The sequence below is a fragment of the Antedon bifida genome, chromosome 6, assembly GCF_963402885.1.
Source record: "Antedon bifida chromosome 6, ecAntBifi1.1, whole genome shotgun sequence".
NCBI classification, from domain to species: Eukaryota; Metazoa; Echinodermata; class Crinoidea; order Comatulida; family Antedonidae; genus Antedon; species Antedon bifida.
The window spans coordinates 6,392,190-6,409,528 of record NC_136231.1 but is presented as its reverse complement, the minus strand read 5'-3'; the positions used below and the strand labels follow the sequence as shown (position 1 = coordinate 6,409,528).

Below are 17,339 nucleotides of genomic sequence, written 5' to 3'. Positions count from 1 at the left end.
AATTAGAATCAAAACTTAGGGAAATCAAATAAAACAGTGGGATCTCTAAACAGTGAATTAAATAGTTTATTAGGCTAGATAAACATCTCAAAAACACACATGACAATCATATTGATTGATAGATTGTTTTGGTTTTTTTGTGAGCTAAATTTAGAACATAATTTACGCCACACACAACACACGTGGAAAGAAAACAGCGCGAAAAGTTTATCATTTGGAAAAAATGGCGAGTCGAAAGAAGGTTAGCCATGCTGCTGGAAGAAAACGAAGAACGCGTAAACGTAGCGAATCAATTGAACGTGAAAACAAGTAGGTTATTTAGTTGTACAATATTACTGTATACATGTTTTTGTTGGAAGTCAGAAGCTAGTCTACTAAGTTAGTAGTAGGCCTAGTAGTAGAGGCCTGCTGCGGTGGGTGAACCCCCCCCCCCCCCTGCTGCTACCTACCAACAAGGCCTAGCCTAGGCCTATGCTAATTACTAGGCCTAGAGCTCATGAGCTATCTAGCTATTTAGGCCTAGCCTAGTAGCAGTAGAGTACTGTAGGAATTTAGTGGTATAGTGTAGAAGGCCATAATAGGTCATAATTTTTATACACCTTTTTAGAGTTCCGTCGTCGGCAGAAAACACATTGATTGATATGTCAATTTAAAAAACCTCACTTATTTATACAAATTTGACCAGTCAGTTGGTTTGTGAGTAGTGTAGCATTGTGGTGGCTAGTGATTGAGTGATTTTGTGGATTTTTTTTTAGCTCATCGTCTTTTACTCAATATTTTCTGGAAAAAACCGAACCAATATTGGTCTTTAAAATACTATTCCCGCTGCGCTGGTCAACTATAAAGTACGTATTCACTGGGCAGTAAAAATAATACTACGGCCAGTGTTAAGTTGAATCCACCCTTTTACACAATCAAAGTTTTCTTTGAATATAGTAGCAGGATTATTCAACCCATTTAATTTTGTTCACTTTGCAATGATATGGCCGAATCGTTAAAGTTCATAGATCTAGAAAACAACAATAAAACAGCTGCTTTGTTTTCTAAATTAACAATATAATATGTAATAAATGCACTTGTCAATTGTATGACCCACTATACGACCCCCGAGAGAGGTGCGTCATTTACAAATAATTACTGACACAGGGGTGCGTCAAGAAACCTAGAAGGTACGTCACATCAATGAATGATGGTGTATCAATGTCCATCACTTTACCACTCCAAATATCATAAACAACATTTCACAGTGCATCAAAATGGGTGCGTCATGGTCACCTAAAGGTAAGTCATGATTTTCGTAAGGTATGACGCACATCAGACAAATGACACATCTCTCCCGGGGGTCATATAGTGGGTCAAACAATTGACAAGTACATTAAGCCTCTTGGTATTTCCTCCATGGTACACATTTGACCCTCTATGATACTGTTTTCTTTAAAAAGGTATCTTTTTTGTAGGCTTATGAGATTTATTTCTGAACCTGTCCAAAGTGAACTATACAAGGATCTTGGTGTAGAAGTACTAAAGCCTAGTTTATCTGATGATGAAGAAAATTCAAAATCTGTGAGTATAAACAAACTAGTTTTTAAAAAAAAGTGTGGTATGATGATTTCATATCACTACCATAATTGAGCATATCATTACCATATTTGGGCACATCACAGTTTTTTTGTCAAACTAGTTTGATAGTGTAGACAGAGCTTTGCAGATTATCAATTTATTAGATTCTTGAATTAAAATATACTTTATTTAATTAATACAATCATTTGACTCTAGTAGTAGTAGTAGTAATAAGTGGATTTTTTAAAAATGCAATGCAAAGGATAGGTCATTTGGTTGAAAGTTCTGCACCTCAATTTAGAAGTTGTAGGCCCTCAAGCTCTGTCTACACTATCAAACTTTATGGGACAACAAATGTGATGTGCCCATATATGGACATGTTGATGTCATATGACTACCATATTTGGGTTTATCACTACCATATTTGGGCACATCATCACACTTTTTTTGTGTGATAGTGTAGAGTGCAGAGCTTAAGATAAGTAAGTATTAATAGTAGCATTTATATACTGTCAGATGTTAAATTATTATTATTCACTTTACAGTCTGTGCATACAGAAACTAATCAGGTAGATGTTTACGATATAACGTCAACGCCGTCTCCAGTACGTAATTTCCCTGTCCATGACCACACTGGACAGACTTGCAGTTGCCAACGTGTAAGGAAACCTCATCCATCCAAAACTGTATTCCAGACCTTAACAGATGAAGTGATCCTTTCAATTCTGAAATGGCTACCGATACCGTCCCTTCTTAGTTGTGCTGGTGTGTGTAAAAGATGGAGAACATTAGCGTAAGTTTTTTTAATTGTTTAGATTTTTCGTTTAAAGATGTATTGTCCCCCAAAAACATGAAAAATGAAAATTAATTAAATCAGACTTTGAATAGGTTATTTTGTAGTTTTAATAGTTAAAAAGTTAAAAATCCCTTCCATAAAAAAAATGAATAATATAAAATGACATAAAATGACAAAATAAATGGTAAAATTCAATCAAAAAAACATTGGCTGGCAGCCAATTTGACTATTTTTTGCTTTAAATTAGTTTTTTCAGGTAAATACATTTTTTTTTTCGATTCAATTTTTTTTCAAAGTGGGTAACTATTATTTAACATTGAAATGGCATATTCAACAACAAAAATTAAAAACATTATTTTGTCAGGGGGACAATACATCTTTAAACAATAATGAAAGTGATCAATCATTTTTATCTTTGTCTTTTTAGCAATAAACCATCATAACAAAAGGAACTTTTTTATAAATGAATCATACAGTACTCTCATTGTTTGGTAAAGACAATACATACAAACTGCCTATTGTTCTAATAGGTGTACTTCCTAATAGTACTAGGGTGGGGTAAATTGGGATCCTGTTTATACAATTAACAACTTTTAATGCCTTGATAATACTGGCAACTGTAATAAACTGGAAACAAAATTTCTTTTCAACTCCTTAAAATCGGCCATAAATGATCTACACCTTAAAAACTGGGCACTGTGTGCAGATTATTTACCTCCGCCAAGGAGGTATATGTAATCGATCGTGTTTGTCTGTTTGTTAGCAGGATTACTCAAAAAGTAATTACAAGATCTTCACCAAATTGAAAATACAGATAGATATGTGGTCAAGGACCACTCTAATAAATTCTGAGGTCCATATTGTTAAAATTTTGTTTTGTGTTCAGGCACATCTCTGCACAATAAAATTACTTTTTAAAATTTTCCTTTCCTCATTTTTAGATATGATGATAGTTTGTGGAGAAAGATTAATTTAACCGGATATCATTTCTCATCGGGAACGCTTGGGAAAGTACTTGAGAGGGGCTGCGTTGCAGTGAAACTTGCCCAGGCAAGCATTGAGGGTTCCTTAACACATCGCCCAAATGGGTACTCCCTTAGAAAACGAAATTACAAACAAATATGGTAAGTACATGTAAACAGATACTTACGTTTGCTAGAACAGTACTTAAGCTTGGTTCCCACCTGGATGCATGTAAAGCTCCGTCTACACTATCAAACTACTTTGACAAAAAAAAAGCATGATGTCCCCAAATATGGTGTTGATATGACATCATCAAGTCCATATATGGGCACATCACATTTTTTAGTCATAATAAAGTTTGATAGTGTAGACAGAGCTTTAGGCTGTAAGCACAATGCAAGTGAGTGACAGGATGATCCATCAGATTGTGGTCTATCAAATCACTTGTGTTGTGTTTATTTATTTTTTTCTTCTAATCTTTAAGTCCCATCTGAAGGACGAGACAATAAGAGTAAAGCATCTTGCCTAAGGATACAGTTAATATGGTACAGATAGGCTCGAACCCATGCCTATCACATGCTAGTCCGATATTATCATTACACATCATCACCATCACTCTCCGGAATATACAGCACCCACTGCGATTCCAGACGGTCTCTCATTCAGAATACAACCGGGCCTAACATTGCTTAACTTCGGTGATCTGACGAGAACCACTTTTTCAATGCTGTATGGCCGTATATGCGAGGTTAGCTTATACCCGATCAGTACAGTAACTTTGGTGCTTTCAGTGCTGTTTTACTGAGTTTATATCTTGTTTATCTTCTGTGTGTTAATTCTCTATAGTTTTTCCAACAGCCAACTAAATTCAAATCAACCCAAACTTGCCATAGAATACCTAGACTTGTCCAACTGTAAGATAGATGATGACCAAATCCTGTACCATTTGTTGTCCCGTTGCAATAAGCTACGCAAGCTTAGCTTGGAAAGCGGCAACGTAAACGACAACCTTATATCAGTGATCGCAAGACTATCTTGTAATACATTAGAAGACATTAACCTCAGTATGTGTACTGGACTTACGGAGAAAGCTTTTTTTCAAATTTTTTGGTGCAGAAGGTAATGACAAATTTTTAAACATAATGATAATAAAAGTGTTTGATGTTTCTGTTATTCAAAGGCCATGTGGAAACTACCTTAAAATTATTTCTTAGGAGGTGTCTGTCGATAGATGGCCAAACCTTTAGTGCGGTGACCGTTAATATACCCAATCATGAACCTATAAAATTTTAGGTCTATAGGTCCATGATCTAATATAATTTTAAATAAATAAATTTTCATTTTAAATGAGCTACCCATAAATGAATAGAGGATTTATGATAGAATAACTTGAAAACGTTGAAATACTTGACAACAAATAACAACCCCTAGCACAAGCTTGGTGGTCTAGAGGCATGAGCGCCAGGCTAGTGATCTGGAGGTCATGGGTTCAAGTCTCACAACCGAGAACTACTTGAAAATTGTTTGTTCTCAATATACTTATAGTAGAACAGTACTATGTACATATTCTCTGCGGTGCACATTGTCTGTTAAGGGGCGTGGAACTGTTCATGTAGAAGACGCAGATAAAACCTTTGATCTCCAGAGCTTAGCATCCTGTTGTTAGATAGGGCAAACATCTGACCAATTGAATACATGGATGAATGATTATTAGATTTTATTTATTTTTTATTATTAAATTTTATTTATTAACAATTTTATTATAATTATATACCATTTTGTCTGCACAGCTTAAGTTCTTTAAATCTATCGTGTTGTAAGCTGAAGTCTGCACACTGTTTACTTCCGTTTTTCCTGCTGCCTTACCCGTCGTTGAAGTATCTTAATCTAAGTGGATATCGATTTTGGATGAATGATCTCAGTATGTATTATAAAGTTAGATTATTCTGGAAGAGTCAAATATCTGTATATTTTACAGTCAACTCTCCCAATACCGGACTCTGAAAACCAGAAACTCTCCTAATTCCAGACTTTTTTTGAGGACCAAAAGGTCCCAAACTGTTACCATCAAAAACACATTCCGAATATCAGACTGAAGTTAGATTGCTCTGGAAGAGTCAAATATATGTATATTGTACAGTCAACTCTCCCAATACCGGACTCTAAAAACCAGAAACTCTCACAATACCAGACAAAGGTCCCAAATTTTTACCATTAAAACACATTCCGCATACCAGACTTTCCAATAAACCAGACATATTTGGCCGACCCAAAAAAGGTGTCCAGTATTGGGAGAGTTGACTGTATTACTTTCCCATAGAAAATAATGTATACAGTATATAGGCCATCAGTGATTTTTAGGTGTAAATCTTGCTCTGGTATCCATCCAGAAGAGAAAATTAAAAAAAAAAACATTTGTTTTTCCCATCGCATGTTGTACTGCAAACTTTAAAAATGTTTATACGCCATGCAAACCTTTAAACAATAATAAAATATGAAAATACAGATGCAGTACCAAACATCTTGATTATTAACTTTCCCAATTTCAAACTCCATAATTACTTTTTAAATGTAATACATGATTTTTATTACAAAATGTGTAACTTGTAACAGAAATTACAGTACAGTGTAGTAAAATAAACTAAATAAATTAAAAGCTTAGAAATTGAGCGAAGCAAGTGTCTTCTTAATAGGAATGGGCCATAGTGTAATATCTGTGTAAAGTAACACATTTGTTAAAATATTTTGCAGAAGTCGCAAAGCTTGTAGAGAACTGCCCGAACCTGCTTGATCTTGATCTCAGCGACTCCAGTCTGACAACAGAATCTGTGAGTGTGATTGTCCAAGGATTGAAGGACCTAAAACACATTTCATTAAGCAGGTGTTATGATATTGAGAAATACTCACTTCTGTAAGGCATTTTGACACATTTATATGGGAAAATGTATTTCTTTTCTAAAGCTCTGTCTACACTATCAAACTTTATGTGACAACAAAATGTGATGTGCCCATATATAGACATGATGATATATGATGATGATCATCATATCACTACCATATTTGGGAATATCACTACCATATTTTGGCACATCACAATTTTTTGTCAAACTAGTTTGATAATGTAGACAGAGCTTAAAGGCTGGTAACTTGCATATTCAAAAACCAACATGTATGTCCCGTCTATTACTCTCGATTTTATTTGTTCGACAAAAACGTCTGGGGCTTGGTATAGCTCATTAGCCAGCTTAAAGATGTATTGTCCCTTTGACTAATTCCCCAAAAAATTTTTTTTTTTATATTTTGAAAAAAAAAGTGGGTCATTTTGAAGTATCATAATAGTTATTAACTTTCACCAAAAATTAGTCGAAAAAAAAATCATTAAACTGAAATACAGACGTTTTTTAGTTCTAAAAATAACTTTGACTTCCGGTCAAAGTTTTCGATCAAAACATATCTCACAATGCAACAGGCTTGTTTGGTTACTCTGTACATGCATAATCATAAAACTTCCTTGCGATCTGTGTGGAAACACCTTATCAACCGTGACGAGTTGTAAACAATCCTAATTAGCATCATGCATAATGCATACTTATGGTTTGAAATCTTTGTTTACTTTCGCTCGCGGCAATTTTCCAGAAGAAATTAATTTACCTGTTAATTAGGTAAACTTGTTGTTTTTGGCTTGAATTTTCGACTTAAAGTGACTAACTTAATATTACTTTGATATATCCAATTTGAATTTTTTGTGTTTCAAGGGACAATACATCTTTAAAATTAACTACAGCCAAAATCGAAGCACTGCCTTTTTTAATAATCTCGAGACTATCCTTAATGATGAAGCGGCTGTTTATTGAATACACATTTACAATAAAATAGTAGTCATTTTAGTTATTTAGTACTTATTTAGTACTAATTCAAATTGTGTTATATTAAATACTGTTTTATTTTTACAGTAAATTTAAATCTATGGCCCATCTAGAAGCACTTGACGTATTCGGAATTGTCGATCAGCAAACCCTTGACCATCTTAAGGCATTCATGCCCAAACTGCGTATCAACAAGTGCCCATTCTCGGTGATTGCACGTCCAACAACACGTGCAGCACACAAGAACTCAATCTGGGATGTCAAATGCTGGGATTAAAACAATACAGAAGAGGCTGTCATCTGGCAGTATTCATCAAACACACTTAAAGCCGATTTTCCACTTGTCGAATTTGTTCGCGCGAATCGAAAGCGTCATCCTATGCGCATGCGTATTCCAGTTTCTGTATGCCTTACTCCCTTCTGCAACAAATTCTAGTTCCTTTGATTTTTTCGCTGCAGCGAAATTTACTAGTTCGAGTTGTTTCTACTTTTTGCGAAGCGAAATATTGCGCAACCAATCAGAGCTCAAGAAATGAGCTATGACGCCTTCATGAGAACATGCGAATTGAAAAGCTCAGCAACCATGCAAGAAACGTCACAGCTATTCACTCATGTAGTGGAAAGAGAGTAGGCGATTGTTTTCTCTTCGAAACGTTGAATTCGCGCAAACAAATTCGCCTAGTGGAAAATCTGCTTAAGTGTGATATTAAATAAGTATTTCGCTTAAGTCAATAAATATTCAAGTTGTAAAATTTACTTAAGCTCTGTCTACACTATCAAACTAGTTTGACAAAAAAGTGTGCCCAAATATGGTAGTGATATGATGTCTCCCATATATGGGAATAACTTTTTTTTTATTGTCGCATAGTTTAGTGGTAGTGTAGACAGAGCTTTTAGATATGGGAATTTTTAAATTTTAAGAGTGTTTATCTTAGCCTATGTGTTAGATTGTTAATATAGCCACTGAATTTGAAAACAATAACCATTGTTACTTCTGCAGAACTTGCAATAAAACGTTGAGGCAATAATCACACGAATGATGCAACTCAATTACAAACACCCACACACAATCATGTTTTTATTTGGTAAATTTTATTGTCAAAATCAGATGCACTATATTTTTTTAATTGTTTTAATTCAAATGTCCATTACAGTTGTATATTATATTAATATGCTTGCCAAGTGTCCTTCATAATACAAGTGTACACATCCCTGGCCTTTAAATATCTTACTTTTTTACGCCCACAGGTGTATTTTATGTAAATTTTACTTGCCAAATGTCCATTATAAGGTGTACTTTTTACATAAACAGGTGTATTTCATGACAAAAACAAATTGCTCAATTGTTGTTGTTTACATTCATTTTAGATAGGATTTCCTTATTATGTTTAAATTTTTACTAATTAAGTAGTTTAGTAAGTTCTTTTCAGAATACTGTATTAGTTAAATACAATGTTAGAATATTTGTTTCTTTACCTGTTTTTTAAAAATGTTGTGTTAATGTTTGCATGCTGCTTGTTTTATTTGGTTTAGATTTTTTCCAAATCATACATTGTAAAATTATTTTACTTTTTTCTAAAGAAGAAAAATATTTTATTTCAGTTGAGAACATTTCTAGATACACAAACAAAATGTAAAGTATTAACAATGAATTTTCTAAATTTTGCAATAAAATAAAAGCATAATACCATTCACAGTATTATTGTTAATATAATAAATATATCTGCATATAACAGTACAACTACATACATAGCACAGTGAATAATGGTCTGGGTTTATGCCATTACAATCTATTTCAGTATGCATGGTATCAATTCGTTATTCTTGTATATCTTCTTTTTATGCCAACAGGTGTGTTTTATGTAAATTTTACTCTTAAAATCATATTTTAAAGCGTTTCAATTCTCGTGTCCAGTACTCAATTGAGTATATTATTTTATTGAGTACATACTTGTCAAATTTCCTTCATAATAAGGTGTCTAAGATATCTACTTGTTACACAAACAGGTGTATTTCATGACAAAAACAAATCGCTAAATTGTTGTTGTTTACGTTCATTTTCGATTCATTCATTTTATGTTCAAATTTTTACTAATTAAGTAGTCTGCAAGCTTTCAGTTGAGAACATGTTCAGAAACACAAACAAAATGTACAGTATAGTATTTACAGTTTGTGAATGTTGCAATAAAAGAAGACCATAATACCATTACAGTATTATTGTCATAAATATATCTGCAGATAGTAACAGTTTTTGGTGGTTTTTTTTCAATAAGTTCAAACTATACATAGCAAAGTGAATAATGGTCTGGTCATGCTTATGCACTTGTCAATTGTATGACCCACTATACGACCCCCAGGAGAGGTGCGTCATTTGTCCGATGTGCGTCATACCTTTTGAATACCATGACTCACCCGTGCGTAAAAAATATGACTTACCTTTAGGTGACCATGATGCACCCATTTTGACGCACTGTGACTATGTTGTTTATGATATGTTGGGAGGTAAAGTGACAGACATTGACACACCTTCATTTGCCAAATTTCCTTTATAATAAGGTGTCCAAGATATGTACTTGTTACACAAACAGGTGTATTTCATGATAAAAACAAATCGCTAAATTGTTGTTGTTTACGTTCATTGATGTGACATACCATCTAGGTTTTTTGATGCACCCCTGCGTCAATAATTATTTGTAAATGACGCACCTCTCCCGGGGATCATACAATTGACAAGTGCATTAAACCATTACCAAGGAAGAGAGGATGCTATAAAAATAGAAAATATAACTATGGCCGTGTTTCTGCAGTTAAAACACTAATTATCAGGGAATTTTTTAACTAATTGGGGAATTTTTTAATTTTTTTTTCTACAATATTTCTGAAATCCCTTGATTATTGGGAGGTCTGTAACAAACAGCCTATAGGAGGTCAGTCTTTTACAGCAAAATGAATCCAAATTATTATTATGTCAGTGTCTGTATTTGGTCCATTGATATAAAGATTATTGTTTCCACGTCAATGTATATTCTTTTAAAAAAATGGTTATTGTATACCTCGTTCGAGTACATATAAGGCCACTAATTAAATGGTTTGTTAGTACTGTACTCATGTTATTTGAAAAACAGTGTTTCTAAAATGGTTTCAAACAAATATAAACAACACAATTTTATTTTACTATTGTGAAATTATTAAATTTGACATGTTTATTGCAGAAAATATTATCTAGTGGTCAATAAAGCTTGGATGCAAGGACGTAGACGCAAACAAGTTGACAAATAACAAGCAACATTTTGAATAATTCATCGCTTGTGATTGGTCAAATCCCTTACGTTGTGTTGCGTCTCTAGTGAGAACCACGCATTTTCAGCCTCTACAAGGCACCTGGTTGATACCCTGCATTCAAATAGAAAAATTAACCTAACCGAAAAAAAAACATATTTAAGAACATTTAGGGCATATCCTTGTCTTTAGAGGCATGAGACTGCGATTATACACATAGCACACTCTTAAAATGCCCTTGATGTGTGCCATTTACAGCACACTTAAATTTGGTAACCTTCTACCAACCATGATACAAGCAGCACACCTGAACAATGACTAAAAGTGTTGAGAAGTACATTTGTTCGTATACACTTATCATTTTCAAAAGACAAGGCCTACAAATCAACCACGTTAAATTAAAACCCTTTACCATAGCTTTTTCTAGATGTATATGTTTCTTAGAAACATTTATCTACAGACTATTATATGTACAATCTTATAGGTTGAGTTTGCTAATTTTAAAAACTACAACAGACTTGCCTCTCCAGATTATCCAGATAAATTACCAAAATGCAGTCTTTTTTTATATTAAAAATAGCACTAGAAAACAATGAATGTCGATACATTTATTTAATCATTTGAAATGTTATATTAACCAATTCATAAAATCAACTACAATTAAGGATGATAAAGAGACGTTTAAACAACTTGGTAAGTTTAACCAACCCGGTCATTATTCCCGAGGGAATCTCTCTAACCGTGTATTATAGTGTATTGACCAAGAAAACTGCAAAAAAAGTGCAATAATAATAGACACATACTATGTTATTGATAAGGCCCTGCGAAATAGATGACGTGGTTCTCATCAGTCGCAAAACAAAAATTTGTTTATAATTTTATATTTGTTCACAAAACATGATTTTCCGTAATTTTATGTAATTGTAGGCCTAACAGGTTTTAAGACTGCTGTAGCTACGTTACCACAACTTGTGTGAACCTTGTGATGAAAGATGACCAAAATATTCCACCAACATTTTAAGAGGTGGTGACAAGAACCATATGTATTTCCCCTGGCCAAATCTATTTCTCAAATCCCTTTTTTTTAGCACAGATCCTTACCCTGCTTTTAATGAATAATATATAGTATACAGTTTAATTTGATATGAATAAATTATAGAAATAATTTAACATTATACTGGAGGTAGAAAGATGTTTTGTCGATAGTATTTCAGTTCCTTGATACTTTCCTTTATGTCATCCAATGCACGATGTGCGGCCATCTTGGAAGGGGCGGTATGTAATGCAGTCGGATACCATCGCCTAAAATATAAAAGAAAAATAATAGTTTAGCATACTTACTGTAGTGTAAGGAGTGGGAACTAAAGTTTTACAAATTAGAACAGAACAGTGAGTGGCCGAACTGTTAAGAGAGTGGAACCGTAATACGTAGCAATAACATCGACAAGGGTTTGAGGCTCACTCACGCTCCATGGTTCTGGTGGTAAAACAAGTCTTCTCGAATAAGGACTATAAACCGTATGTCCAGTGTACACATCTGGCTCATGTGCACTTTAAAGAACCTAGTACATCTTTCGAGACGAGTACTAGTACTAGTTCACACACAGCCATTGTCACAAACTCATCATATAATTATATACACTGGGTCCTCTGGGAGAACAGTCTTAGACTGAAGAGGAAACCCTTGACCACATATCTATCTGTATTCTCATTTTGGTAAAGATCTTACAATTACTTTTTGAGTAATCCTGCTAACAAACAAACAAACAGACAAACACACACAAGCGATTGACTACACATACCTCCTTGGCAGAGGTAAATAAACACACAGTACAACTACAGCTGTTGCAGGATCACAAATTAGACTTAGACAAAGCCATGAAGTCAAGGAGCATTGCCATTAAGCTAAAGTTTTCAGACCATTCATACTAACCTGCATAATTCTTTCACTGTGCTGACATCTACAATACGATAGTGAAGATGATACATAAATTGTTTCATGTACTTCTCTAGAAACTTCTTGTCCACATGTATTGAATTTCCGGCAAGGGGACATTTCCCTGGGGGTGTGTGCTGCCGTATAAACCCCAACATTTGGTATTCGGCATTCTCTAAGCTGAGCGTACTTCTGCGAACTTCTTCCGTTAAGCCAGATTTCCCATGATGTTCCTTGCACCAATCATTCATATTTTCTAAGATATCTTCTGGTTGATGAATAATAAGATTTGGACCCTAAAACAAAGGTAAATTTACATTTGGGTTAATTAAACTCAATCCAAGTACCATACTAGCCTACTTTTATTTTAGGCACTGGCCGTGGAATGTTAAAATCACAGTACCCACCAAGCACAGGTGGATGTTGATGAATATTAAATATTAGTCATTAAAAACGTCCAAGAATTATTAGCAATTTTGGCAGTGGCTTTTGAGGCAAATCAAGAGCCCGGCCGGACAATATTTTTCTTGACACCACCTTCCTTCACTTATAGACCGGCAGCCCAGAGACATTTGGTTGGATGAGCTAGGTACCAATATCTGACTATTTAAGTGTGTTGGGTCACTTGAAGTCAATGAAAATGGGAGTCTGCCGGGTACCCCCTGCTGCGTCTAGACCGGGGGGACCCCGAAATGTGCTAAAAAAATCTGCACCGGTTAGATGAGAGAGATACCACCTAATTTTACCACCATGGGATGCCCATTGGCATCCTTATACCAGTATCACAAACGACAGACTTTTTGTCTGCTGCAATAAGCCCGCCAGACTCTCCGAGGGAGGGCCTAAAATGGGGCTAGCATAGATGAGTGAGGTACCACTCAAAATTAATGCCAAATGAACAAGTTGTGTTCATACAATTACGAAATGGATAACAACAGACTAATTGTCTGCTGCACCGCAAGTGCCAGACTCCCTAAAGTTAGACTAGAGACCCCCCTTCCCCCAACTAGCCCAGCTTAGATATTGTAGATACCACCAGCAACCAATGTTATATGATTTAGCACATTGTAAGCAATACCAAATGACCTATTACAGACTATCTGTACACTGCCTTGGCCCTGGCAGACTCCTCTAAAGTTCGACTAGAGACCCCATTTACCCCAAGTATAGCCTACCTTAGATATTGTAGATACCACCAGCAGCAAAAAAAACCCAAAACAACATGTTTAATTGAATAAAGTTTAACTTTAATCGAACTAACACAAAACAATTGAAAATATAGGTAGATTCCAACAATCTCATGCATTGAAAAGTATTTATTATTTGGCTTATATAAGTTTTAAGTGAAACTCTTAAACTATTTTCCCTTTAGAATGGTAATGGTCATTTTATCGTCATTGATGGGATATATTTTCAATTGTTTGATGTTAGTTCGATTAAACATGTTGTTTTGTGGGTTTTTTTGCTGCTGGTGGTATCTACACTATCTAAGGTAGGCTATACTTGGGGTCTCTAGTCGAACTTTAGAGGGGTCTGCCAGGGCCAAGGCCAGGGCACATAACATTCATGATAAATGGCACCTCTAATTGGCCGGAAAAACACTCTCATGCAGCATGCTACCATTGAACAAAACGATCATACTTTTTATCATTGTTGAATGTTTTGATATTAGCCTAATTGTTAAAACGACCTTCACAACCAAAATATTTCTTTGTAATAACATTTATTTTAAATGGAACGCTATAAAAATAATCCTCTGCTTCATCAGAGCATGAATACCTAATAACCAGACAAGAACGTATCTTTATTACGTTTTACTATCAATCCATTTTCTTATCACGCAATCCATTTTTCAACAATATAGTAGTATCAATAACATTTTGATTGAATAGTGAGGGATTAGTTACAGTTTGACTTTGAATAAACCATTGGTAATTTACTGAAAATCTAAAATGAACTTGTGTTATAATACAAACAATATTATTCAATCAAAGAAACGCTCTACTACACATGAGAAATAGATGTCGGTCGATAAACTTCTGACGACGACTAAAACAATGACAATCAGCTAAATGTTAGTGATTTTATTTCATCTCTGGCTTGTTACATTTTTCATGACACATTACCGGACTTCCCCCTCCTCTCGCAATGAACTACAGTACAGATCTTCCCTATCTAGGCTTGTGTATGTACAGTAGCATACTACGCTATTCACAAATTACCCACGCATAGCAGTGTTACTAGAGCCATCACAGATTACCTCTAATGGATCAATCATTCACACATGAATTCAAAAATTCATCGACAAACGAAATATAGCCTATATTCATTCCTTTTAAATATTAGGCATATTGCCAAGGCTAATAATCGATTTGTCCATAATTATTGCGGTTTGCCGGGGGTTTTTCATAATCTAAGGCCAATTTTTAGGCCAAATCATAATTGTGAGTATAGTTTTGTATTTCCGATGCGTGTAGTACCCTATTTATCTTCATTTCCGTACGTTCGTAAATATTAGGCCGAATTTCCGTAGTAGGCCTAATTTATAGACGTTCCGAAGTTTAAACCGTGTTATACCGGTAGCAGAGCAAAGTTTGCTTCTTTCTGCAAATGTCCTATCATTATTTTCTTTGTTTTATTTGGAGTGTGGTTTAAAACAACACTTTTGTAAAGTTTATATAGTGGATAAATAAAAATGAATTTTTGGAAATTGTGGTTTTAACATCTGACTTAGCATTTAATTCAAATTAATACAATTTCATGTTTTGCTCAATATATTTATAGCAACAGCTTCATATTTTTTGTATAACTTTTTAAAATTATTAATTGATAATTAATTTACATTAATTGAGTACAGTTATTAGAATGCATTACCGTACCAAAAGTACCTTCCATGTGACGTTCGCATTGAACGAAAACAAATTTATCATGCATTTTACGTGCAAGAGTACCATTTGCGGCCGTCTAGGGGTGTCATTTAACAATTTGCTTGCTCAAATACTCAGTGTCTACAGCCCTGGAGTCTTTGAGCAACCCTCTTAAAATAGTCCTGCGACTGCCCCTGATAGCTCTATCTATATTTATTTACAGCAATTTGTTGAGGAAACTAAATATATCAATGTAAATAGGTGGTATTGATACAGTTGAGTAGGCCTACGTATCGGCTGGTGGTCTAGAAAAAAATAATCGAATGCTATAGGCCTAATGTAAACTACAGTACATGATACCATAGATATTATAGTGTAATATATTAAATTCACTATAATCCTCTATGATGATGATACACTATACTTCATAGTCACACATAAATATTGTAGGTAACCGCAGCGTTCCATTTTTTGATGGAAGGCTATATACTTTAAGCATGCTGACTGCCAGTGATAAACAATAGGTACGCGTTTGTCTAGACGGTATGAGTTATTCACAACGAGTTTACGAATTTTTCAATTTACAAATAACCTTTTGTATTGTGGGGCACGCATTTGGAGGATTTTCAGAGACAAGGGTGATGAGGTATTGGGGATGTCGGGGATGGGGGTTCGCAGTCGGTTGGGGGGGGGGGGGTTCGCTGTAAAGGGGGGTTCGCCCGAACCATAACCCCTGAAGGCAGTGTACAGATAGTCTGTAATAGGTCATTTGGTATTGCTTACAATGTGCTAAATCATATAACATTGGTTGCTGGTGGTATCTACAATATCTAAGCTGGGCTAGTTGGGGGAAGGGGGTCTCTAGTCTAACTTTAGGGTGTCTGGTACTTGCGGTGCAGCAGACAATTAGTCTGTTGTTATCCATTTAGTATTGTATGAACACAACTTGTTCATTTGGCATTAATTTTGAGTGGTACCTCACTCATCTATGCTAGCCCCATTTTAGGCCCTCCCTCGGGGGGTCTGGCGGGCCTATTGCAGCAGACAAAAAGTCTGTCATTTGTGATACTGGTATAAGGATGCCAATGGGCATCCCATGGTGGTAAAATTAGGTGGTATCTCTCTCATCTAACCGGTGCCGATTTTTTAGCACCTTTCGGAGTCCCCTCGGTCTAGACGCAGCAGGGGGTACCCGGCAGACTCCCATTTTCATTGACTTCAAGTGACCCCCAACACACTTAAATAGTCAGATATTGGTACCTAGCTCATCTAACCAAATGTCTCTGGGCTGCCTGTCTATTAAAGAACATTTCCGAACCAGTAAGAAGAACCGTGTGGTGATAGAAATTCAATGAGGGGGCCTCCTGTTAGTTAGTTAGTTCGTGTTTTATTATTATAATTAAATCAAGTTAGTAGGTTAGTAAAGTAGTGTAGTACTAGTAGTACTCTACTATATTGTAGGTATATATATAATATAGGCCTATTTATGATGTATTGTTTGTGGTAACTGAAAAATCTGCCATAGTATTAATAGGCCTAGCCTACATATCATATGGCTGATTAAAATATATATTATCAAAAAAACTAAATTAGCGCCAAATTATGTACCTCAGCAACCATATTAAGGTTGTCATCTGTAATAAGACAAGCCATTTCAATGATATGACAGGTATCAATGTCTAGGCCTGTCATTTCCAGATCAACCCACACCAACCGGTTGCTCATCCCGGCGTTGGTACCGTCGTAGTCTGCTGCGTTGTTTCCATGCTTGACCCATGTATTACTGCTAGCCGCCATGTTTCGCCGAATTAGTTTTTGCCCAAAATGAATAATTGATTCAAATAAATACATGTAAATACCATTCACTATTTAAAAACCATCACAGTTACATCTACCCTATATCGATATATAAGAGTAATGTAAATTGACGAAAATATTCCCTTTTATTACCGTCCGGTGTCCGCCGTGTCGTGCGGTGGGTGTGGGATGTGTGAGTGTTGTGTGTTGGTTGTGAGCGGTGTTTTTTTTGTGTCAAAAGTTTATGGAGAGAGGTGGCGCTGTTTTGAACGCAT

General features: G+C 35.2%; 2 protein-coding genes across 2 annotated transcripts; one reads left to right on the top strand and one right to left on the bottom strand.

Moving 5' to 3' along the window:
* The first annotated feature begins 182 nt into the window (after positions 1–182).
* On the top strand, positions 183–8,512 carry LOC144844172 (S-phase kinase-associated protein 2-like). The gene is made up of 8 exons (XM_078700925.1): positions 183–309; positions 1,458–1,563; positions 2,106–2,353; positions 3,298–3,480; positions 4,178–4,438; positions 5,110–5,240; positions 6,071–6,230; positions 7,273–8,512. Exons 1-8 carry the CDS (start codon positions 224–226, stop codon positions 7,460–7,462), a joined length of 1,365 nt encoding a protein of 454 aa, XP_078557051.1. The 5' UTR covers positions 183–223; the 3' UTR covers positions 7,463–8,512.
* A 1,825-nt stretch (positions 8,513–10,337) lies between these two features.
* LOC144844174 (oligoribonuclease, mitochondrial-like) lies at positions 10,338–17,256 on the bottom strand. Its single transcript, XM_078700926.1, has 3 exons — positions 16,876–17,256; positions 12,398–12,696; positions 10,338–11,766 (listed from the first exon to the last, which is right to left on the bottom strand). Exons 1-3 carry the CDS (start codon positions 17,116–17,118, stop codon positions 11,637–11,639), a joined length of 672 nt encoding a protein of 223 aa, XP_078557052.1. The 5' UTR covers positions 17,119–17,256; the 3' UTR covers positions 10,338–11,636.
* Positions 17,257–17,339: the final 83 nt, after the last annotated feature.

Bases quoted from the DNA above. Each gene is read 5' to 3' on its own strand.
- LOC144844174 (XM_078700926.1), bottom strand. From the start codon at position 17,118: ATGTATTTATTTGAATCAATTATTCATTTTGGGCAAAAACTAATTCGG. The intron at 12,697-16,875 runs GTACATAATTTG...CCTTTGTTTTAG, and splicing joins ACCTTAATATGGTTGCTGAG to GGTCCAAATCTTATTATTCA. The intron at 11,767-12,397 runs GTTAGTATGAAT...TTTATATTTTAG, and splicing joins ACAGTGAAAGAATTATGCAG to GCGATGGTATCCGACTGCAT.
- LOC144844172 (XM_078700925.1), top strand. From the start codon at position 224: ATGGCGAGTCGAAAGAAGGTTAGCCATGCTGCTGGAAGAAAACGAAGA. The intron at 4,439-5,109 runs GTAATGACAAAT...TTGTCTGCACAG, and splicing joins CAAATTTTTTGGTGCAGAAG to CTTAAGTTCTTTAAATCTAT. The intron at 5,241-6,070 runs GTATGTATTATA...AATATTTTGCAG, and splicing joins ATTTTGGATGAATGATCTCA to AAGTCGCAAAGCTTGTAGAG.